The sequence below is a fragment of the Pseudopodoces humilis genome, chromosome 1 (genome assembly GCF_049639895.1).
Source record: "Pseudopodoces humilis isolate 2021_Gansu_Grassland_sample_001 chromosome 1, ASM4963989v1, whole genome shotgun sequence".
NCBI classification, from domain to species: Eukaryota; Metazoa; Chordata; class Aves; order Passeriformes; family Paridae; genus Pseudopodoces; species Pseudopodoces humilis.
Window position 1 is genome coordinate 1,031,106 of NC_142200.1, and position 24,780 is coordinate 1,055,885.

Consider the following 24,780-nt stretch of genomic DNA (forward strand, 5'->3'; position numbering starts at 1 on the left):
AAGAAGGAGAAGGAGAAGGAGAAGGAGAAGGAGAAGGAGAAGGAGAAGGAGAAGGAGAAGGAGAAGGAGAAGGAGAAGGAGAAGGAGAAGGAGAAGGGAAAAGGAAAAAAAGGAGGAAAAGGGGGGAAAGGGGGAAAAGGAGGAAAAGGAGGAAAAGGAGGAAAAGGAGGAAAAGGAGGAAAAGGAGGAAAAGGAGGAAAAGGAGGAAAAGGAGGAAAAGGAGGAAAAGGAGGAAAAGGAGGAAAAGGAGGAAAAGGAGAAGTTCTGCATCCAGGTCACATCCCACAAGTCCATGCCATGGATGGTGCCGGCACAGGAGGGAATGGGTCACTCACCTCCAGGTTCTTTTCCCAGTCCTTCAGGAAAAGGATTCAGGGAGCAACCACCGACCTTGGGACTACACATGTTTTAAACCTTCACTCTCTTGATTTTCCACTTTCTCTTGGATTCTCTGCTATTTTTTTTTTTACACTTTAATTAAGGCATCTCCCTGAAATCTTGACAGAATGATCCAATGAGACTCATAAGTGCTGGAAGACATTCCAGAGAATCTGTGGCTGCGCCATCCCTGGAATTGTTCCAGCTCAGGTTGGATGGGGCTTGGAGCAACCTGGGATAGTGGAAAGTGTCCCTGTCTGGGGAGAGTGAGGTGTCTGTGGAATTCCATGACTTTGAAGGTCCTTTCCAATCCGAACCATTCCATGATTCCATGATGTCCTGCACGTGCTGTTCCTGCAAATGGATCCCTGGCAGTACTGCGTGTTTCAGGATCCAGGGATCCTCTGGCACACTTGTCACTGGATCTGCACTGGGATAATGTTTTAGGACATTGAAAGGATTTATTTTTGGGCTGAACGAGACAATTTAATTCCTCTTCTATATGTTCCCTTCCCTGGGATGTTTACTCACACCAAAACCCTGCACTTGCTTTTTTATTTTTTTTTTCCCCTCTTTTTTAAAAAATTAAATTAGACTTCCAAAGTGTCATAGAAACTTAGTGCTGTGAATTAAAAGTGCCATGAATTCTTTTTAGATATGTTGCTTGTGACAGGAATGGGCTGGAAAGCCAGGGAAAAAAAAAAAAAAAGGTTATTTTAATATTTTAACATCTTTGTCTCTCCTTTGCACTCTGCAAAAATCTCAGGGGAGATTTCTGCCAGCTGCTTGTCCCGAGGCAGGATGCTCCTCTCTATTCCCTGGAGAAGATCCAGTTCATAATGCTTAAAATGCTGCTTCTCCTCCTCGGGATACCCCCATCCATTTCCCAAATGGAAAACATCCGAGGATGACCCCAAGTGGTCCAAGATCCTCCAAACTTTGCATTTTCTCCTTACAAATTTTGGTGTAACTTGGTAAAACAGCTTTGAGTTCGCCTTTTCCCGAGGTTGGATTTTGTGGGAGTGGTGGATCCACGGCTTCCCTGGGTTAAAAATGAGCTTTCTCTCCACGTGTGCTGAATTAATTTCAATTCAGAGCAGCTCGTTTTGAGCTCATTTATGCAAAGCACTCGACTCCATGTGCCAGCACAAGGGAGGGAAGGAGCAGCTGGGAGTGGAGGAGGATTTTTTTTGGCACAAGTGCCAATTCCTGTCAGTTTAAAGCCATTATGAAACTCTGGGTGGGATTTGGGATCGATTGAAACTGATCTGAGGCCGCCCAAAGGGAGGAGATCTGTCATTCCTGCCTGCCTGGTTCCCAGCTTGTTCCCATGCGTGCAAGGCTTGGAAAAAAGACAGGATTTGGGGTGTTTTTTTAGCAGTTTTAGGGTCAAACTCCCTAAATTCTTTGTATTTTGAAGCCTTTTTTCCAAAAATAGTTTTTCCCAACAAGCTGGCTCTTCCCATATTCCACTTTAAAATGACAAAAAAACACCATAAATAATTTACTAAATCTTCCTTTCCAAGCAGGGGAATTTTGGGCTCATCCCAGAGATGTGATTTGATCAGAGCTGGGACAAGCAGAACTCCCCAGCTACATAGGGAAGTGAGATATCCCAAGGGACTGCATTTTAAAGGATCTGAGTTTGATAATGGGCTGCTTTTCTAAAGGTTCCATCCTGGTGTCATGTTGCTCCCCCTCCTTGACTCAGTTTTTTGTTCCCTGAATAATTTTAGGCTGGAGTTTCATCTCCTTTGCAGACTTGAGGCTCTGCTGCTCTTTGTTTATGGGGTTTATTCCCTCAGGGAAGAACGAAATTATTTGGAAAACAAGCTCCTTAAGGATTTTCTTCACTTCCACAAGTAAATTTAAACCTTTGGGACTGGTTTTCCTGCAAAACATTTTATAAATGACAGGCAAAGTGTGGGATATTAGGAATCACGAGGGTGATGGGTGGAATTAACGTTTCCTTGCTGGAGATTGTCCTTTGGATCACCAGGAAAATCTCCCCCTCATTCCTGGCTGTGGGAAGACACTGGTGATGGGAGAGGGACAGGGGATGGGGACAGCTGGGACATTCGGATAAGGCTGGAAAGAGGACAGGGAACAGGAGTCAGGGAATGGAGACAGACCAGGCTGGGCTGGGGACAGGGGCTGGGGACAGCTGGACTGGGTCTACCTCAATACAGAGGATCCCGAAATCCTGGAATGGTTTGCATTGGAAGTAATCTTGAAAATCATCCCATACCAACCCTGCCACAGTCAGGGTCACCTTCCACTATACCAAGTCCTGTCCAACCTGGCTTTGGACACTTCCAGGGATGGGACAGCCACAGCTTCTCTGGGACTTCCATTTCAGGGCCTCAGCACCCTCCCAGGAAAGAATTTTGTTCAATATCTCACCTAACCCTGTCTTCTCTCAGTTTGAAGCCATTCCCTGTGTCTTATCACTCCATCCCTTGTCCCAAGTCCATCTCCATCTCTCCTGGAGCCCCTTTAGGCACTGGAAGGGGAGACTCTGAGGTCTCCCTGGAGCTTTCTCTTTTCAAGGTTGGACATTCCCAGCTCTCCCAGCCTGTCTCCAAGATTTCCAGTTTCCAGGTAGATAAATTGTGTTTCACACATCTCGGTAATTACCACCTTAGTGAGCCTCTGGAGCTGCAGATGTGGAAAAAGAGGGGAATAAGAAACTTGGGATAAAATCTCAACCAAATCCCAACTCAATGGAACAATGGACCAGGGAGAGGTGGAGAAACAACCAAGGCTAGGAAAAGGAAAAAACAGCTCCTTCTTTTCTGTGCAGAACTGTAAATACCTCCAATATTTTGGCTCAGTTCTTGCACACTTTTTTGGGACAACAGTCATAGGAGAAATACTGCAGCCATCTGATCACTGGGAGATGGGGACAGCTGGACCAACCAGGCAGGAATGGGGACAGGAGAAATGGGGACAGCTGGACCAGGCTGGGATGGGGACAGGAGATGGCGGGATGAGGTTGTGCAAGGAACAGAGGCTGGGGATAAGGGCTAAGGACAGAGAAGAACCGCGGTGGCCCAGGCTGAAGAAAAGGGTAGGGACAGCTGGTCCAGACTAAGATGGGAACGGGGGACAGGGACTGGTGGCAGTTGGAAGGAACAGGGTCTGATGACAGTTGGATCAGGCTGAGATGGGAACAGGGGACAGCCGGGCTATCCCAGGCTGGGGACAAAGGCCGAGAACGGGGGACAGGGACTGGTGGCAGTTGGAAGGAACAGGGTCTGATGACAGTTGGATCAGGCTGAGATGGGAACAGGGGACAGCCGGGCTATCCCAGGCTGGGGACAAAGGCCGAGAACAGCCAGGCCGGGCTGGGTTAGGCCCAATCCCAGGCCCAGACGCTGGCTCAGTTTAGGCCACGCTGTCCCGTCCCCGTTGCCCGGCAACGGTCGCCGGCGTCACGTGACCGCTGAGGCACGCTCATGTGCGTCCGTTGGCGAAGGGCGGCACTGGCTGATGACGTCACGAGGGCGCGGGGCCGTGTGGCAGCGCTGCGGGAATGGAGGAACGGGAGCGGCTGTGCCGGGAGATCCGAGTGCTCCAGGGTGCGGGAATCGGGGGGATCCGGGAATGGGAGCGGCTGTGCCGGGAGATCCGAGTGCTCCAGGGTGCGGGAATCGGGGGGATCCGGGAATGGGAGCGGCTGTGCCGGGAGATCCGAGTGCTCCAGGGTGCGGGGATCGGGGGGATCCGGGAATGGGAGCGGCTGGGCCGGGAGATCCGAGTGCTCCAGGGTGCGGGGATCGGGGGGATCCGGGAATGGGAGCGGCTGTGCCGGGAGATCCGAGTGCTCCAGGGTGCGGGGATCGGCGGGGATCCGGGAATGGGAGCGGCTGTGCCGGGAGATCCGAGTGCTCCAGGGTGTGAAGGAATCGGGGGGATCCGGGAATGGGAGCGGCTGTGCCGGGAGATCCGAGTGCTCCAGGGTGTCAAGGGATCGGCGGGGACACCGAGAAACGAGGGGACACCGAGGCCAACAGGGAAAAAAAAGGGAGGAGAGGATGTGGAAAAGAGGTCGGGATCGGGAAACAGAGAGCGGCTGCTACGAGGGGAACTGGGAGGAATGTGAGAGGGCCTGGAGGAGGGATAAGGGGAAACCTGGGCGTCTTGGGGGACGGCGCGGTGTTTAAAGGGAATTTCGGGAATCTGTGGTGGGACAGGGACAGGTTGTGACAGGACCTGGGGAGTTGATGCGGGGAGGTTCAAGCTGTGGAAGGGATGTTGGATTTTAGGGAGGAGATTGGGGGGGAGTGTGAGTGGGATGGGGATGGAGAAGATCACAGAGCGCTGGGAGAAGGAAGGAAAGGGGGAAAGAGAGGACTCAGGAATTCTGGAAGATGGGGGAAGTGATCCAGGGAGTGCTGAGAAAAAAATGGAAAGGGGAGAGACCCAGGAAAACTGAGTGGACCAAGGCAGGGAGGGAACACAGCTCATGGAATGCTGTGGGATTTTGGGATCCACATACCCGGGAATTTCCACAGTGCTGCTCTCAGCATAATCTAGGACTCTCCTGGCCTTGGGAAGGGGCTTTTCCCTGTCCCACAGTCCTGGGCTGGGAGCACAGAGGTGGGATCTGTATCAACATGCCCTTCCCAAGCTCTGGAAGGCGCCAGAGCTTATTTTAGTGCCAAATCCCTCAATTTTTGCCCTTCAAAGTAAATTTTTATGGTTACTGAGGCCACAACCTCTGCTCAGGACTTGGGATTTGCTTCTCCAGGAGCTCCTACATGGGGGACCAATGAGAGGGAGGAAAACAGTCCTTGCTTTTCCATGAGGAATGTGCTGATGCAGCTCTCCTGGCAGCTCCGTGACCCTGGTGAAGGAAAAACTCCTCTGCCTGAAATTCCTTTGGGAATCACTCATGGGAAAGGTTTTTTAAACAGTGAGGCTGGACAAGGGCAGAAATTCCTGAATTAACGGGGATGTTGATGGATCAAAGCACCAGAGAGAGGTGCTGGCTTCCAGAGGGACACAACAGCAGAGCCTTGGAGTTTCTTTGTTTCTGCTTTCAAGTGAAGCAAGGAAGGGAACTTGGGAAGGGTCTGGAGAACCAGGAAGTGAGGGAGCTGGGAGGGCTCATCCTGGGGAAAAGGAGGCTCAGGGGGAACCTTCTGGCTCCCTAAAATTCCCAGACAGGAGGGTGGAGTCAGGTGGGATCAGGATCTGCCAGGACACAGGGAATGGTTTCCCACTACCAGAGGGCAGGGGTAGATGGAATATTAGGAAGGAATTCTTCCCTGTGAGTATGGTGAGGGGCTGGAATGGCATTCCCAGATAAGCTGTGTCTGCCTCTGGATCCCTGGATGTGTCCAAGGCCAAATTGGATGGGGCTTGGAGCAACCTGTGGAATCCAGGGATATGGCAGGGAAGTGGAACTGGATGTTCTTGAAGGTCTCTTCCAACACAAACCATTCCTGGATTCATGACTTTTCCTTCCACCCTGGCTCATCCAAACCTGAGTGATGATGTAATTCCAGCACAAGGAGCTGTGTTGCTCTCAAATTCCCAAGGGATCAGGGAATTAATGCTCTGTTTTCTCTTCCACAGGTCTCATAAACAGCCACAGGAATATGCACGGGAATGTCCCACGTCCGGCACCATCGGCTCCTCCGAGGTGGAACAACCCCTGCCAGCCCAGCTACAGCAGGAGAGGAACCTTTTCCACCAGGTACTCCCAACAGGCTCCCAGGAATTTCCACCCTCGCCAGACTCACTCCTGGAGGAAAAAATACTCCCTGGACAACCGGCTGCTGGGATCGGGGTATGACGTTGGAAGTGCTTCCTGCACTTCCCAGGGTTTTGGGAGCCCTGGGGACACCCAGACTCCTGAGCCACCGGAATCGTCTCCGGAGAGACATGTGGACTTCACCACGGATGGGAACATCGTTGTGGATATCCAGGTGCCACAAAGGGCTGGCCAGGAGCATGTGGATCCTTACAGCAAGTTTTCCGGGCGGGAAGCAGCGGTGGCTCCTTCAGTGGATGGAAATATCCAGAAATCTCTTCTCCAGAAGGAAGAGAGAAGACCTTCCCTATCCATTTCCTTCAGTTCCACATCGAGGACTGTGTGCCTGCCTGGAAGTGGAGCCGGGAGCTCCTTTTCCGCCTCTGGAAGCACCAGTGAAAGTGCCGTGGCGCTGAAGTCAGAGCCACAAGAGCCTTTGGAATTGCCAGGTCAGGAGCCAGCCCAGCTGGCATGGATCAAGGCAGAACCACCCTCTCCAGGGCAGCTGAGTGGTGAGGAAGTCCGGGATGCTTCCCTACATCCCAAACTCTTTCGGAATGCGGAGACGCTCTCTCAACCTGCTCAGGTGGGGGTGACTACGGTGAAGAGCAGATTTCCCATAATTCCCAAAGCTCCCACTCTCCAAAAAGCTGCCTCAGCACCCACCTCCAGCAAATCTCAGAAATTCAGGAAGAACAACTACACTTGGGTGGCAAACCCTGGGAAAAATTCTCGGGTTGTGAAGAGGTGGGCGAGCCCTCGGGCTGAAAATTCCAAGAAGGGCATTGCGGGAGTGGACAAAGGTGCTAAAATCTCCCCAAAAGCGGATTTGGGAGCAAAGACAAAGAAATTGGGGTTGCAATCCAAGCTGGGGGTTTCTCCCAGTAAATATAAGTGGAAAGCCTCCAGCTTGCAGACTTTGCCTTCCACTTCCAAGTCAGCATTCCAGTGGAGAAGTGAGGACCAGAAGAAGCCTCCAGCCCCAAATATCCCTCCCACCACCTCTGTCCCACTTGCTCCGAGCGCTGCATCCGTTGTTCCCGGTGGGATGAAATCCTTTGGAGAGGCTGCACTGTCCAGTTACAAAGTGAAGAGCCGGACAAAAATCATCAAGAGGAAAGGGAACGTGGGGTAAGTTGTTGGTTTGGATTTTGTGTCCATGGATTTCATATCAAGTTTTGGCTGTGGGGGAAATTTGAGTGAGGGTTGTTGTGTGCTGGTGGATTTATTGGAATCGTGGAATGGTTTGGGTTGGAAGACCTTAAAAATCTTGGGATTCCACACCCCTGCTATGAACAAGGATACCTTGCACTATCCCAGGCTGCTCCAAGCTCTGTCCAATCCAGCCTTGGCTGCTTCAGGGATGAGACAGCCACAGCTTCTCTGGAAATTCCATGCCAGGGCCTCATCACCCTCCCAGGGAACAATTCCTTCCCAATTTCCCATCTATCCCTGCCCTCTGGCAGTGGGAAGCCATTCCCTGTGTCCTGTCCCTCCATTTATTATCCCAAGTCCCTCTCCAGCTCTCCTGGAGCCCTTTCAGGTGCTGAAAGGGGCTCTGAGGTCTCCTTGGATCCTTCTTTTCTCCAGGCTGGACATTCCCAGCTCTCCCAGCCTGGCTGCAGAGCAGAGGGGCTCCATCCCTTGGAGCATTTCCATGGCCTCCTCTGGATTTGCTCCAGGAGTTCCACATCTTCCTGATGTTGGGTGATCCAGAGCTGGATCCTGTGAATCCCTGTGGTCACCAACACTTCCTCACTCAGCAAAGGAAGCCACATTTTCCTTGATTTAATTTTAAATTCTTGTAATTGTTGTGTTGGTTCCTTCTTCTGTTTCCCAGATCCCTTCAGTGCTTCCCAGCAGGTTTCCATCCTTGCCTTGCCCTCCTGCTTTGCCTGAGAAACTATCAGTGGGTGGATTGTGCTGGGAAAATCACTCAGGAGTATCCTGGAGAAGCTGGGAATGTTTGGGATTTTTTTTGCAGTTCAGGGAGACCTCCCACACCTTGGTAAATTCCAGCAGAACCAGGGAAGGGATCATCCCCCTGTGCTGGGCACTGCTGAGGCTCCTCAAATCCTGTGGGGAGGATATTGAAGATCTGGAGCGTGTCCAGAATTGGGGATGGAGCTGGGGAAAGGTCTGGAGCAGCTGAGGGAGCTGGGAGAGCTCAGCCTGGAGAAAAGGAGGCTCAGGGGGAACCTTCTGGCTCCCTAAAGTCCCTGACGGGAGGGTGAAGGCAGGAGGGATCAGGATCTCCCAGGGCACAAGGGACAGGGCATGAGCCTCAAACTGCTCCAGCAGAGGTTTAGTTTGGATATTGGGAAAATTCCTTCCTGTAAAGGGTGGTCAGGCATTGGGAATCCCCATTCCTGGAGAAATGTAAGATCCCTCTGGAAGTGGAACCTGGGGACATGTTCAGTGGTGACCTTGGCATTGGTGGAAAATGCTTGGACTTGACAATCTCAGAGGTCTTTTCCAACTTAAACCATTCCATGATTCCATGATTCAATCCCTCACATCTGTCGAGCAGAAGGCAGTGAGGAAGTTTGGCTGTCAAACACCTCATTCTCCATCTGTTCCTTGCCAGGAATTCCTCACAATTGCCTGTTTCCTTGGAATTTTCTGTTCAGAGCTTCTCCTCCTCCTCAGCCAGAGGAGAATCCTGGGGGGATTTGGCTCCTCTTGGAGCCCTGGAGAAGGACACCAGCAGTGTTTTGGTCACTTCCTTGCTCCCCCCTAACCATGTTGATAGTAAAAGATTTTAAAATCATAGAAAATTTGGAGGGTTAGAAAGAAAGTTAGGCTTGGTAGGCCCTGGGAAAGTGTTAAAGGTAGACCTTGGGAAATGTTAGGCCTTGTGTTTGCTAAGATCATGTGAAACTTCACCTGTGTAGTCAGTATATGATAAATGATATAATTGTTAGATGTGATTAGATATAATTATTGTTTAAAGAATCATGAGAAGCTGTGTGAGAAGTTTGAGGGGGATCACGAGAAATCCACGCTTGGATGAAATCAATGTATACAACAGTACAATATAAGTTTAATAATTAATATGTAAGTTATATAACGATAGAGTATAAAACATGTTCAGCTTGAAACCAAGTCTGAGTACCTCAGACACTCTTTAATAAAAGCACTTACAAATAATCATTCTGTGATTATGTGTTCCTGAACAGTAACAAGGATGTTCCCTTTCCCAGATCCCCCACGGAGAAGAAGAACATCTCCTCCAGCACAGCTCTGAAGAGCCGCTTCCACCTCCGGAGGAGAAATTCCGTGCGGGGAAAACCTTCGGTGACGGCGAAGCGCTCCTCGCCCCGGGGCCTGGTGCAGATCTCCAAGCACCGGCTCTGCCGGATGCCAGCGACCAGGACACAGGTGGCCACCAAGGAAGGTAGGAACAGACATTCCAAGGTCTCCCTGGCTCAGTGGAGTGATTCCAAGGGTTCTTGGATTTAGGAATGTGTTGCTGAGTCCTCCTGCAGATGTTGTTGGTCGTGGAGCGAACACCGAGGAGAAGTTTGACTCCATATTTGTGTTGTCCTTTGGCATCTCCACAAAAAAACTGTTTCCTGTTTTTCCTGGGGTTTCTCTGGATTTTCAGGAAGGTTTTCCAAGAAGGAAGAGGTTGGATGAGGCAGGAATACACAAATCTCTCACCTGTATCCCAGTGTGGTGTCCAGTTTTGGATCTAATTTGCTTAAGACACCAGTAATTAGTGGAATACTGAACCCATCATGTTTGGGAACAGGGAATTTGCATCCAAGTCCTGCTGCCTTGGAGCAGAATTTGGAGCTCAGAGTGGAACCTCCAAGTGTCTGGAATGTTGCTGTAATGTTGGTCACTCCAAGTCTGGTTCTTCTGTTCCCTGGGGATATTTTTATGGATAAAAGGCTTCCCCTGCCTTTGATTTGGTTGTTTCAGATGGATACAAGACACATTTTCCCTGTGGTCCCATGAAATTCCCTGTGGGAATTGCTGGAGCTGGGAGAGTGGTTTGGATCAGATGTAGCTGGGATTTATCTCCAGTTATATTTTGGGATTATTTTGTGTTCAAACAGCTCTGAGATGGTTTTGAGTTTTCCTGGGTGAGGGATTATGGACAAGGGGCTGGAGTGCCAGGACAAGGGGGATGGCTTCCCACTGCCAGAGGGCAGGGTTAGATGGGAATTTAGGAAGGAATTCTTCCATAGAAGGGTGGTGAGGTTCTGGAATGGAACTTTCAGAAAAGCTGTTGCTGTCCCTGGATCCCTGGAAATGACCATGGCCAGGTGGGATGAGGCTTGGAGCAACCTGGGATAGTGGAAGGTGTCCCTGCCCATGGCAGGGGTGTGGAATTCCATGATCTTTGAGTTCTTCCAACCCAAATCCTTCCATGATTCCATGAAAAGACAGAAAACTCTGGTGACACGGAGCAATTTGAGATTGCTGCAGCATTTTAACCTCAGAGGGAATTGAGGCAGTGATGATTCCAGGAATATCAGCTTGTTTGGAATTGCAGTTCCTTGATTGTAAGGAATGTTCCCATACTGAAATCTTGATTTTAACTGGATAAGAATGAGAAAAGAAAGCAGGAATATGGTTTTTCTACAGGATTTGGGAAGTTGGCAAATAAAGAAGGTTGGAAAATGGAAGAAAAAAAAGGGAATGGCTCTGGAAGTGACCTCTGGGAGAGCAGGGAGTTCATTCCCCCCTCCAAAACTGCATCCAGCTATCCAGCCTTTCCTGGCAGATGCTTCTCTGTGTGGCACCTTCTCTTTTGCAGAGAAATTCAGGAAGAACCTGAATTGCCTTGGAATTCCCTCCGTGAATTTTGGATTTGCTCCCTTTGATTAAAATTCCTGGATTTGAATCCTTTTGTACTTCAAGATTTTTCTTGGAGAGCTTCAATCCCAGGCAGAGGATTTGCAGCTTCATATGTTGGAATATTCTTAAACCTTGGGTTTGGAAAGCTGTGGAATTATTCCAGGGCTGTTGTGTGCTCCAGGACTCCTGTGTTGTTCTCTTTTCCTCCAGGTTTAGTAGGAAAAGATTGTTGGGTGATGGATGGGGCAGGGTTATTCCCAAGTCTGGGAGATCCTGGATCCTCACAGGGACTGGGACAACTCCCACATTCCCCACGTTCCCTCTGAATGTATAATTATGGATGTGGTGCCAGTGTTTTCTGGTTGCACAGGGAGCTGGAAACAAGTGAAGTCTTGTGGATTTAATTCCTGTCTCCCAGGTTTTCCAAGAGGTTTTGGGAATGTTGTTTTGGTTTCTTTTGGGGCAAAGTGTGGATATTAATCCCAGCAAAATATTGTGGGTATTAATCACCACAAAGTGGTGGAATTTCCAGCCTTTTCCATTTCTCCTTGGACAGGTATGAGGGAAGTAAATGGGGTTACTGGGATACACTGGGAGCAGAGTGGGGCAGGAATGGAGCAGGGAGGTGAATCCATTTCTGGGATCACACTGGAGGGAAAGACAGTGGAGAGGAATGTTCCCAACTTCCTGCACAGCAGTGTGGCTGGAAAAGCTGGATCAGCCCCTTCCGTCACCACGAATGTGGGGCCTGTGGTGACGCAGCCTGGCTGGTTTCCTGTTTGTCCTGTTCCACAGGATTTTGGGATCTGTGGCACAGCTCTGGGGGTTTTACAAAGACATTGCTCCTGCTTTTCCCAAGTCCTGTCTCCTGACTTTCCAATTCCCTTCTTGGACCCAAATGAATCTGTTTGGTCTCATCAGTAGGGAAGCTTTTCCAGCCATTTCTGAATTGGGATTGGTGTTTCCCAATGCTCTGTCCAGAGACACTTCCCTCTGTGGGAATTGCTTTTATTTAGGGATCAGAGAGCCAATGGAAAGTGGCATATTGGTAGGAATTTGCTTGGGATTATTTGGGCTGTTCCATGAGAGATCTACCTGCAGCTCTTATCAATTAATTCCAAAATACTTGATTAAGTGGAATGTCTAATAACAGCTCAGATATTGGAGTGTGTCCCAAATAGAAGTTTTTCCAATGGAGTGGTGGAGCAGGGAGGAAGTTCCAGGTCAGGCTGCCTCCCTTGCCTCTGGGATCCTCAAGGATGTGATGGAAGAAGGATAAATGGCAGTGGTTGTTTTTCTCCTTATCCAGAGAAAAGCTGGATCACCAGCAAGGATCATCAAAGTCTGAGGTGTCATTGTGTTGGATAAAACCATGGAATGGTTTGGGTGGGAAGGGACCTTGGAGATCATGGAATTCCAACTCCCTGCCATGGGCAGGGACACCTTCCACTATCCCAGGTTGCTCCAAGCTCCATCCAAGCTGGCCTTGGACACTTCAAGGGATGGGGCAGCCACAGCTTCCCTGGGAATTCTGTTCTGGCACCTTCCCAGTCTCACAGGGAGGAATTCCTTCCCAAATCCCATCTATCCCTGCCCTCTGGCAGTAGAAAGTAATTCCCTCTTGTCCTGGCACTTCAGGCTCTTGTCCAAAGTCATTCTCCAGCTCTCTTGGAGCCCCTTTAGGCACTGGTAGGGGCTCCAGGCTCTTCCTGGATTCTTCCGTTGTCCAGGCTGGACACTCCCAGCTCTTCCCGTCTAAATGCCAAATGAGCTTTTTGTCCACATCCTGTCCCATTGCTTTGGGAATTCTTTATCCACTTTCTCCAAACTGAAGATGAAATATTCCCAAAAGTTCAGGGATGGCATCTTTTACTCACCAGTTCTGAGGGAAAACACCAGCTTGTGAGATTTCACTGATCCCGGTGTGATAACAGTGGGATATTCCTTCTTTTCTCAGCCTAAAAGTCCCATGCCAGAGGATATGGGAATCCCACACTTTTCCAAAAGCTTTTTCCTATCTTTATCTGGGATTTCTTGCAGGATGAGGCTTATTCCCAAACTATTTTTTGTTGACAAACAAGTGAGTTCTGGCAGTTGGGAACCTTTCCTCACCATTCCTTGACTCATCCTGCTTGGCCATCCAAGCTGTCATTTCTTATTCCCAGGACTTTTTCCTCAGAAGAAACTAGGAATAAGTGCTTCGAAGGAGGATTTATTAATTTTTTTCTAATTAATTTTAATGCCGGAGATGTGGCAAATGTATGGATGAGGAGAATGGGAGTGATGACTGCGTGCTACATGTGGGGAAACTGGGAGTTTTGTAGGAGAATCGGGGTTTTTCCAGGAGAATTGGGGATTTTGGGAAGTGCACACAGCCCTGCAGAGGGCACTCGTGCCTCTTCCATCTCCTCAGTCCACCTTTTTCTGGTTATTGATGGCCTAATTTCGTCTTTATGTGAAAGAAAGCAGATCTGGAGTAATTTGCAGCAATAACCTGCTAATGCCGGGCCAGTATCAAAATTCCCATGTTCATTCCCGGTGGCAGATAAAACACTAATATATAATTATCCTTGCAAATTGGATTGTTTTAAATAACCAAAAGGCTACGGCCGGGGAGAAAACCATCCCATTTCCCTGGAGTTCCTATTGCGGGGTAATTGCTGCGTTCAATCAATTTCCTTGGCATTAGAAATTCCATCACAATCAACATTAAGCTTTATTCATTGTGATGGCAAAGAGCCGGATCATTTCTCCTCTTTTCCTTAACTGGCAAAATTAATCAGGGAAAAGATTTTAAACATTTACCCGTGCGAAAGAGGTCAGCTCTGCCACTATATTGCTCAGCAGATAAGGGGGCTAATAAAAAGAAAATTGAATTACTAATGATCGCCAGGAACAGAGTATATAAAACCTGGCAATCGCCCGGTGCAGGAAAAAAAGGGAATCAATTTTCTCCGGACAAGGTGCGCTCGTTTTTTATTTTGGCTCATATTATCAGCAATTTAATTGGAGAGAGCATAAACAGGAGGAAACAGTTAGGGAATAATGAGGCTGGAGGTGTAAAATCCTGCAGGATAGATGCTGGACACAATTTATTTGGCACAACAGATAATCACTTTAATTGAATCCAAAAGTGCAGCGTTCAGCAGCGCCGGCTCTGCGCCTCGCCCGGGGGGATCATGGAATATTACAAAGAGGCTCCTCCGTGTCTTTTCTGCCTCTGTAATGTCCCCTTCCAGGCAGGACTGCTCCGGGATTGCTTCGGCACGGTCACAGCTGGCTGGAAGCAGGAGATGGAGAAAGCAGGAGGGAGATTCTCCAGGGACTTCTCCTTATTTATGTTGTGTTTGTTCCTTAAATAATTTGGTGCTTGCCGGGTTGGATGGTTCTGTGTGAGACTGGTCATATCCTGTTTGAGGTGGACTTGGACTCATGGAATGGTTTGGGTTGGGAGGGACCTCAAGGATCAACTTACTTTGCTGTGCCCTGAGTTCAGAGTCAGGCTCCCTTTTCCTGCTGTGGCCTCCAGGTCTGGGTATTAAAGGAACTTCTGAGGAGCTTTTGGATTTTTTCCTGGGAGATGTGGGTGGTTCATCCTGGAATTTAGATCCCAGAATGGTTTGGGTTGGAATGGACCTTGAAGATCATCCAGTTCCACCCCCTGTCATGGACAGGGACACCTTCCACTATCCCAGGATGCTCCAAGCCCTATCCAACCTGGCCGTGGACGCTTCCAGGGATCCAGGGACAGCCACAGCTTCTCTGGGAATTCCATTCCAGTTCCTCAGCACCCTCCCAGGGCAGAACTCCTTCCCAAAATTCCACTAAACCTTCCCCCCTTCAGTAGATGAGGAATTGTTGCAATTCCCCATCTGTGGCTCTGCAACTCCATGGCCAGAGGAGGAGTAATTTGGGAGGACATCCTTGTTGGATCCACTACATCCAACCTGGTTTGGTGTTGTTTCCCTTGAAAATATTCCTTCCCTGCTTATCTTCCCCTTTCTCCTGCTCCAAACCGAGATAAGCCAGTGGTTTTTGTTACCAGCTTCCTGCTTTTCCTGTGTTGCCACCCCAATGCTGAAGCTGTCAAACAGAAGGAACCGTGGTTTGTTTTCCCATCTTCCTAAAGAGAAATTCCATAGGATTCTGAAAACCCGCTTCACTCTGCATCTGCAGAAACTTCTCCAACTCTTTACTGCCAGAATCACCCTCCAAAAAATTCCCTAAACCCTCATTCCTCTCCTCCTCGCTCCATGGGATGTGACATGAGGGGGTCAGGATGGGCAAGGAGCGTTTGCTTGGAAAAACGCTGGAGGCAAAAGCGGCAGGAGCTGCTTTGCATTACTTGGGCGAGTAAAGGGGGTGTAAATGGTGAGGAGCAAGTTATGAGTGGCATCCAAATACTCAGCTGCTGATAATTTTATTGACACCGAGTGTTTGGATCCCTCTGGCAGCTCTAAAAATCTCAGCCCTGGATTTTATACCCTCTCCTATTTTTTTGCTTGGTGCTTCCAGTGGGTTGATTCCAGGTGGGACAGCAACTGAGGGAATTTGGGAGGTTTTTTCCTTGTTTTCTGTTTTATTTTATATTTATTTTATTTTTCTTCTGAGTTGTGTGAGGTTTTGCTGCTCTTCGAGGCGACGCCTCCGATCGCGTTACGGCCGAGTTAAGCTCTTGATCCCTTCCCTCAGGGAAGCCCTTGGATCACACACAGAACTCCTCAGAGTTCATCACATCTTTTCCTTCACTCCATCATTACTCCCATTTTCCTGAGTTCCTTCCAGCTGATCCAAACCCTTCCAAGGTCGCCGCTCGCTGTCGTTCCTCTGTCCCACCTAGGTTTGACCTTGCCCGGAAATCATTCCATTGCCAGCTCTCTCTTCACTCTGGCTTGTCCTTGGGAGCCAGGGGTGGAGCGTGGCTGGCGAGGTGGCTCCTCACTCCTTCAGGAATTGGGAAAAGTTCACATTCTTGGCTCTTTGCCGGCCCCGGTTACGTCAGTGGTCGTAAGTAACGGTTTTGGGTTTCCGCCTTGACTTGGCATTTCCAGGTGACTCGTCCCGAGCTGCAAGAGGAGCTGCAGGCGTGGAGCCAGGATTGGGAATTCTCTTTGCAGAGCCCTCTTTTAAAAATAACAGCCTGCTGGGAGTGAGGGGATGGGCCTTGCTCAAGGAAGTGTTCCCATGTAGACGTTGGATTTGGGATCAGGGAAATTGGCGACTGCGACGGAGGGAACATCTAGAGGGAAATGGGGATCCTGAAGGTGACAATTCCTGTGTGTCCCTATCCCTGCGGAATTTGACCTGCACACTCAATTTGTTGTGGAAGCCACATCCCTGGAAGTATTCCAGGCCAGGTTGGATGGGACTTGGAGCAGCCAGTGGAATGTGTCCCATGGCAGGGAGGTGGAAGGAGATGACCTTGAAGGTCCCTTCCAACCCAAACCATTCCATGTTTTAATGAAAGTCACTTCCCAATCCCTATTTTAGGTGGTTTTACCTCAATATTTTTACCTCAGTCTTTATTTTAGAGCCTCTCCTGTGCAGCTCCAGCTCTGCTGGATTGGGAAATTCCATTGGTAGCCAGCAGCTCTTTGGGGAATAGTCTATTTATACACTAATAGGAAAAATACTTGGCTTTGGGGATGGATGAGGTCCTTCCATTGGCTCTGACCCTTGATATTTCCAAGTCTGTGGGGGGCTTTGTGTAAGACTCCAAACCTTTCAGGGATGGCACAGTGTGGAACTAAAATAGACAGGGGAAAAAAAAAGACAAAGGGGAAAAAAAAAAAAAAAGGGAAACTGAGCAGTAGGTCCTGAACTCCTCATTTGGCCTCCTGGGGCTTGCCTGGCCTTAAATATTTCCAGGGATGGGACATCCAGAAATTCTCTGGGCAACCAGGAACTCACCGCCCTCACAGGGAAGAATTTCTACCCAATATCTGAACCTAGTCTGAGTTTGAAGCAAATCCCCCTTGTCACTCCATGCTCTTGGAAACAGATCTTTATCTTGGAAATAGATACTTATTTGTCCATAGAATGCTTTGGCTTGGAAGGGACCATTAGGAGCCTCCTAATCCAACCAAAAATGAAGCTTTTAAACCAGTTTTGGACTTGCTGCTTGTAATTGGGTGGAATTTCAGTGCTGATTTCTCTTATCCCTCTGCTTGTCTTTCCTTGGGCTCCTAAATAAAAATAAGGAAAGTAAAAATGGGTGTTTAAGGCACTTTAAACCCCTCCCCACCCCCAATAACTTGAAAAGTGGCAATGAGTCCTTTTTCCCTGTTATTTTTCCTTCCTTTTGCTGTTTTCTCCCACTTAATAAACTGTCTGATGGTATTCCCAGCACGGTCACAGTTGGAATTACTGATGCCGGCGTGGATGATCGGAGTATCCTCCACTGCTCTGTCAGGATTCCCAAAATCCCGCCCTGGCAGATGCTCAATTCCCTGTAAAACCTGTGTAGGTTTTTCTGTTCTGCTTTCTGCTTCCAGTTCTTTCCCAAATCCCGGTTTACACCCTTATATTTTTATTTTTTTCATGGAAATCTCCCCATTTGATTTTCTCTGTAACGACTTGGAAGTGTCATAGGGAAATTCCTCTCCCTAGCTGCTGAGCTGAGTTAAGCCGTTCATTCCAGGTCTTGCTGGATCGCTCCGTGTGCTCTACAAAGCACTGGAAATTAGTAAAATCCCTTGGAATATGGAACAGATGCCAGAGTGCACCTGGAATAAGGGATTTGTGGACTCGGCAGCATCTCCCGAGTCCTACAAAACTCTGCTGTTCCAGCAGCTTTGCAGGAGTTTCTGCTTCAGCCTGAGGGATGGGGAAATGCCTTGACTTCGCTTGTCAATGGGAATTTTGCAGTCATCCCTCAGGAAATTTGAGTTCAAGGAACGTTTCCTCCTCCCTGTGCCTCTGGATAATCCCCACGCGTGCGGTTTTCAGGGGGCTGTTTCTATTTTGGATTGTTTGGAGCGGTGTCAAGTGGGGATTTTGTGTGGATGTGTGGATGGGATCGGCTCCAAAGCCGATCCCATGTGTTATCGACCCTTAAGCTGCCCTCAGGGGCTCTCCATTGGAAAAGGGCACAGGAATTCTTGGAGATTTAGTGTGGGCTGTAAACTCCAGTGTTAGTTGCGATGGGAAACTCCGTGTTGTTCCTCACGGCACCGGCAAATGTCCTGGGACATCTTGTCCTTGGATGGGGCAGAGAGAACCCAGGGAAGGGTGAGTGGGTGGGATGTGCCATCAAACTTTGGTTTTTTTCCGTGGAATCACAGAATGGTTTGGGAAGGATCTTAAATATGATCCAGTTCCAATCCCTTGCCATGGGCAGGGACACCTTCCACTATCCCAGATTGGTCCACAGCCCCACTGGCTGTGGACACTTCCAAAGATAGGGCAGCCACAGATCCTCTGGGAATTCCATTCCATTCCATTCCATTCCATTCCATTCCATTCCATTCCATTCCATTCCATTCCATTCCATTCCATTCCATTCCATTCCATTCCATTCCCTCCCCACTCTCCCAGGGAACAGTTCCTTCCCAATATCCCATCTATCCCTGCCCTCTGGCAGTGGGAAGCCATTCCCTGTGTCCTGTCCCTCCATCCCTTGTCCCAAGTCCCTCTCCAACTCTCTTGGAGACCCTTCAGGCACTGGAAGGGGCTCTGAGGTCTGGGAGCTTTTTCTTCTCCAGGCTGGACATTCCCAGCTCTCCCAGCCTGGTTCCAGAGCAGAGGGGCTCCAGCCCTTGGAGCATCTCCATGGCCTCCCCTGGATCCGCTCCAGCAGTTCCACATCCTTCTGCTGTTGGAGCCCAGAGCTGGATGCAGAATTCCAGGTGGGGTCTCACCTGAGTGGGGTAGAGGGGCAGAATTCCCATTTTCCTTCTGCCCATGCTGGGGGACAAGCCCAGGATATGGGGGGATTTCTGGGATGCGAGCACACATGGATGGGGCAAGTCCTCCTTGGAGCTGCTCCCAATCCATTCTTTATCCAGCCTTGGGGTGGCAAAATGTGCTTGAATCCTGGGGCTCAGGTGGATCAGTGTCAAATGCTCTTTTTGGGATTAAGAAAAGCAGGGAATTCTTTCCTTTAAAAGAGGAGCCCAACTTGCCACCCAAATAATGTTTGTTCCTGGCTGTGTCGAGGTGTTTGAAGTGATTGGTGACCTTAATTTAGCAGCGATGACTTCCAAAACGCTTTCCCTGTTATCAAGAATCCAGGAGTGGAGCCCTCCCTTATCAGGAAGCAAATCAAAAGGGAATTTGATGGGGTGAAACGAGTCCATCACAGATCCCTCTCTGTTTTTAAAACAAGATTTACTCTGCTCTCTCCGCATTAACTGGGGCGTTTTACGGTGCTCCCCTTTCCATGAGCTTCCGTGATCCATCATTTCCCAGCTCGCCTGCCGGAGTGGCTGTTAGATTTTACTACAGCAAACACTGTAAAAGGGCATTAGAGCAGTTAAATCTGGAGTCTTGCTTCCATAAGGAAAAAGAAAATGCTGAATTAGGCACCAGAAAAGGCAACCACAGCGATACTTTAATCTTGCATAAATTATCAGAGGAGTCAGAGGCGAGTGATTTTATGTATTGTTAGAGCTCTGCTAATTAATTATTCCAGAATAATTGATGTTTAGAAGCACCAAAGTTGGGTCCTTTCCTGGCTTAATGGACTTTCAATATGGCAGCTGGATTTTTATTTCTTTCTTAATTTTAACCCTCCTTTCCATGGGGTTAATGAAGTCACTTTCCTAAATATGAAGAGTCTAAATAATAATTAATCAAGGAAATATCGCTCCACAAATTGTGGGTGTAAGTCAGTGGTGGTTTTGGAGACATTCCTGACACCTGGGGGAAGTTAAGTCCCCATTGGGAATATTTGATGGATGAAATGCCCTAAGGAAATGGATAAATGTAGATCAGCTGAAGGAGGGCAGGGACAGATGGGATATTGGGAGGAATCCTTTCCTGGGAGAGTGGTGAGGAACTGGAATGGAATTCCCTGTGAAGGATTCTGGATCCCTGGAAGTGTCCAAGGCCAGGTTGGAGAGGGCTTGGAGCAACCTGGGATAGTGGAAGGTGTCGCTGCCCATGGAGGAGGGGTGGAACTGGATGGACTTTAAGGTCCTTTCCATCCCAAATCATTCCATGATTTACTTTGATAGGAAAATATGGCTGTCCTCGGATTGTTGGAATTGGACAGACCTTCTCATCAATTTCTTCATCTCTTTATGGAGAGTTTGGATTCGTTGTTTCCAAAGGGTTTCAGATCCCGGCAAACCCAGAGCCCTGAAATGGGGCTAAGGAATGACAGAATTCCAGCTGATATTAATCCTCTTTGTGGCACTGGTGGGGCCATACTGTAACCAGTGGGTCATCCCAGCTCAAGAGGGGTACAAAGAGATGATTCCAGTGGATCTTGGGATTACCTTGGGAATGTGACAAGGGATGGAATGATAGGACACAGGGAATGGCTTCCCACTGCCAGAGAACAGGGGTAGATGGGATTTTGGGAAGGAATTCTTCCGTGAGGGTGGTGAGGGGCTGGAATGGAATTCCCAGAGAAACTGTGGCTGCCTCATCCCTGGAAATATCCAAGGCCAAATTGGATGGGAATTTGAGCAACCTGGGGTAGTGGAATGTGTCCCTGCCTGTGACAGGGAGTTGGAATGTGATGATCTTTAAGGTCCTTCCCAACCCAAACCATTCCATGATTCCATGATCTCAAGCCCACAGGGATCCTGCCCCTTCCTGCTGCCCATGGACATGGAGGAATCTGTGATTAAATCCACCCAGGTAGATTGGACTTCTCAGTTTCTTTCCAGAGCTTGGGAATCATCCGATGGATTGGATTTTGTAGCACATCCATCCCCTCCCCAGATTTTTGGGATCGGGGAAGATGGGGCCTGGAAAGGACAGGTGAGGACAGGGCAAGAAGTGAATAAACACTCGTTGGGGTTTAGGAGAACCAGGACATACAATGCTGGTAAAGCGATCCCTGCTCCTGAGCAATTCCAGCCCCCGGAGCAGGAGGATGCCCAGCCCCAGCGACTCTTCCACTGTCACCACTCTCCTTGTGGGGCCGGGCAGGGCGTGGGTGACAGACATTCTATGGCCTGGACACAACGAGTGAAAAGCAGCTTTGTGGAAAAGCATCCTTAACTTGATATCCTTGTTTATCTCTTCCCAGGCCCTGCCTGGCCCCTCGAGATAAACAGGTGCCAGTGCTTGTGATTCCCAACAGCCGCTCTGCTGCCGGAATAATTCCAAAAGGAGGTTGTGTTTATGTGGGGAGTTATTCCTGCATCCCTTCAGGGCTGGAGCATCCCTGTGGCAAATGGGCTGGAAGTGGACACAGCTCCAGGAGCTGGAGTTGCTCCAACCTGGCTTTGGACACTTCCAAGGATGGGGCAGCCACAGCTTCTTCGGGAATCCTGTGCCAGGGCCTCACCACCCTCATAGGGAAGGATTTCTTCCCAATATTCCATCTAACCCTGCCCTCTGGCAGTTTAAAGATATTCCCTTTGTCCTGGCATTCTATCCTTTATCCAAAGTCCCTCTCCAGCTCTCTTGGAGTCCCTTTAGGCACTGGAAGGGGCTCCAAGCTCTCCCCAAAGTCTTCCCTTTTCTCCCAGCCTGTCCCCAGCCCCACTGGAGCAACTCCTTGGCTTTGTTTGCTTCCCTCACTCTCTGGACACATCCAAGACATCTCAGCCCCTTGGGTTCATGAATAATTTAAAATTCAGGGTCCCGTGTCTGGGTTTTTCTCCTTTATTTTTCCCTTTTCCCCCTCTCTCCCTGCCTAGTGGGATCCCTGCTTCTTCTTCCTGCTCTGGCCAATCTCTCACATGCCTTGGCTTAGCACAGGGAATCCTCAGCTCCTCTCCTGGGTGCTCCCAGCATTGCTGTCATTCCCTGAGGGAACACTGTGCCCTGCTCCAGGGCTGTTTAGTGTCTCGACTTAGAGACATTCCTGAATGGAATATCCTTAATTCCCACGCAGATGCTGCGGGAACAGCATCAAGCCCAGCAATAAAATGTAGTGAAGAATTCCAGAGTGAAATTGAGATGGGAAACCTCTGCTGCTGCCAGGCTGGGAATCTCCATGTCTCATGTCATGGGCTCTGAAGTGAAGCTGGGATCAGTTCTGGAATTCTGGGATCAGTTCTGGCCCCTCATAATGAGAAAGACATTGAGGGTTTGGAGCACATCCAGGGAAGGGAATGAAGCTGGGAAGGGTCTGGAGCAACCAGAAGCAGCTGAGGGAGCTGGGAAAGGGGCTCAGCCTGGAGAAAAGGAGGCTCAGGGGCGCCTTTTCACTCTCCACAACTCCTTGAGGGTGGAATCAGGTGGGGGTCGGGCTCTGCTTCCAAGGAATGAGGGACAGGACCAGAGGAAATGGCCTCAAGTTGTGCCAGGGGAGCTTTAGTTTGGATATTGAGAAAATGTTTTCAATGGAAAGCATTGGAATGGGCTGCTTGGGGGAAGTGGGGGAGTCACATCCCTGGAAGCGCCCAAAAAATGTGTGGATGTGTGGATTTGGCATTTGAGGATGGGGATTAGGTTGGACCTGGTGGTGGTGGTGGGCTGAGGTTGGGACACGATGATCTAGGATCTCTTTTCCAGCTTTCAATTCCATGATTCCGGACTTTGTGTTATTCCTCTTACTCTCACTCTCTGCCTTGACCCTGTACCTGACAGCTGTGGTTGGGAATTTGGACATGGAATTTGATTTCTTTTTTGGAGTATTCCAGAATCACAGAATGCTGCGAATTGGGAGGGACCTTCAAGACCATCCAACCCCACCCCTGCCATGGTCAGGGACATGTTCCACTGTCCCAGGTTGCTCCAAGCCCCATCCAGCCTGGCCTTGGACACTTCCAGGGATGGGGCAGCCACAGCTCCTCTGGGAATTCTATTCCAGCTCCTCATCACCCTCCCAGGGAACAATTCCTTCCCAATATCCTATCTATCCTGGCCCTCTGGCAGTGGGAAGCCATTCCCTGTGTTCTTTCTCTCCGCTCCTCATCCAAAGTCCCTCTCCAGCTTTCTTGGAGTCCCTTTAGGCACTGGAAGGAGTAATTCAGATTTATTCCTGTTATTTTTTTTATTTAATTCCTTAACACATTCCCATTTTTTTCTGGACTTTTGGTAACACGTGGTAGGAAGCATCAATTCCAATTTTTTTTTTTTCCCCAGTGTTATTCCATCCTCACAATTCCCAGCCCGTTTTCCCTTTCAACCGAAAGGACATTTTCCTCTTTGTTGCATTTCCATTAATGGATTCTCACCATGGATCCACTTCCCGTTGCGTGTCAGTCACTGCCTGTTCCGAAGGGCTCATTCCACACTAAGTGGTGTTGGAAAAGACTTTTCCCTTCCCATTCCATCCTCTTAAAACCCAATCCTGGACATCACAGCGGCCACTTTGGCTGTGCTGACACTTCCTTTGTCCTGTCCTCTCTTCCCAATGATGTTTGTGCACATTCCGGGCTGCCTCATTCCCTAATGCTTTGCTTTTTCTCCTTTAAATATTCATGGGAGCAGAGTGGCTGGGTTACTTAATGGAGCAGCAGTATCCTTGGAAGTCAAAGTGGGCATGTGCTTGTTGTCAGTATGTTTTAAAAACTTTTCCCAAATCTTGAAGCCTGTAGGTCTGAGGTATTTTCCCAATTCTTAAGTTTGAATGACTTCTGGAGTTGCTGGTTGTGAATGTGCTGCATTGGGAGAAAGAGGAATTCCATAAACTTCCAGTTTCTTACTAGACAGGGATGTTTTTTCCTGTGAAGAGGATCATTGACATTCCTGAGGGATTTTTAGTGGGTGGCTTTTCCTGTGAAACCTGGATAAGAAGTACTCAGAAGGAATTTAGAATCACAGTCATGGAGTGGTTTGGATTGGAAGGGACCTTAAAGATCATGGAATTCCAACCCTTGCCATGGGCAGGGACACCTTCCACTACCCCAGGTTGCTCTGAGCCCCATCCAGCCTGGAATTTGGGCTCGAGTTAGGATTTGCAGTTCCAGATGCTCTTGGACAGCCCGTGGATTACTGAAGTGTAAAATAAAGGAATGTCAGAAATTTTTTAGGAGAGTGTTTTTTTTCTTCCAGCTCTGCCAACCAGTCAGCTCCCAGTTCATTCAGGTCACTGGTGGGATGAGTGCTGGAAATCTTGACTCTCCTGCTGTTTCAATATTCCATATATTTAGGAGATGGTTCCTGACACATGGCCTAGAGAGAACAATTGGATGTGGCAGCTGAGTGAAAAAGGATGGATGGAATTTTTCCCTCCAGTGTGTGTGGATGGATGAAGTTTGGGATGATTTATTTTTATTTATGGGAAAAAAAAAAAAGGGAAACAAAAACAGTGAGGAACTTTTATGTTCAAATCAACTGGGATCAAATGAGGATTCAGCCAAGACTGTGGGAGACAGGAGGGGTTTCTTTTCCCAGTTCTGGAATTTCTGGTGGCCTAAAAAGGGGTTTACCATTTGGAAATACTCTTAAATTGGAATATATGCAGTCTCTGGAATACCCGGGGAATGTCCTTCAGATCCATTTGGAGTTGATTAAAACAAAAGAGTTTTTGCTGTTGCTGGACCTCTGTAACCTTGGGATAAATGATTTTACTGCTGTTCCTGCATTTTCCTGCCTGAAGACGGGAACAGATCTGGGAAAAAGAGATTTGCGAGATCTAGGAAAAAAAACCTTGGGCAGATCCCAGCACACTGTGGGATCTGGGCAAAAATTGGGCAGGAATTCTTCCCTGTGAGGATGGGGAGACCCTGGCCCAGGTTTCACAGAGAAGCTGTGGTTATCCC

At 48.9% G+C, this 24,780-nt stretch overlaps 1 protein-coding gene across 1 annotated transcript in view; it reads left to right on the forward strand.

Annotated features, from left to right (window-relative positions):
* Positions 1-3,852: 3,852 nt before the first annotated feature.
* ZC3H3 (zinc finger CCCH-type containing 3) overlaps positions 3,853-24,780 on the forward strand; it is a 126,998-nt gene continuing 106,070 nt past the window's right edge. The window contains exons 1-3 of the mRNA XM_005516862.3: positions 3,853-3,959; positions 5,962-7,270; positions 9,343-9,536. Of these exons, the coding sequence (XP_005516919.2) occupies positions 3,914-3,959; positions 5,962-7,270; positions 9,343-9,536 (1,549 nt within the window). The 5' untranslated portion in view covers positions 3,853-3,913. The remainder of the gene's footprint in view (positions 3,960-5,961; positions 7,271-9,342; positions 9,537-24,780) is intronic.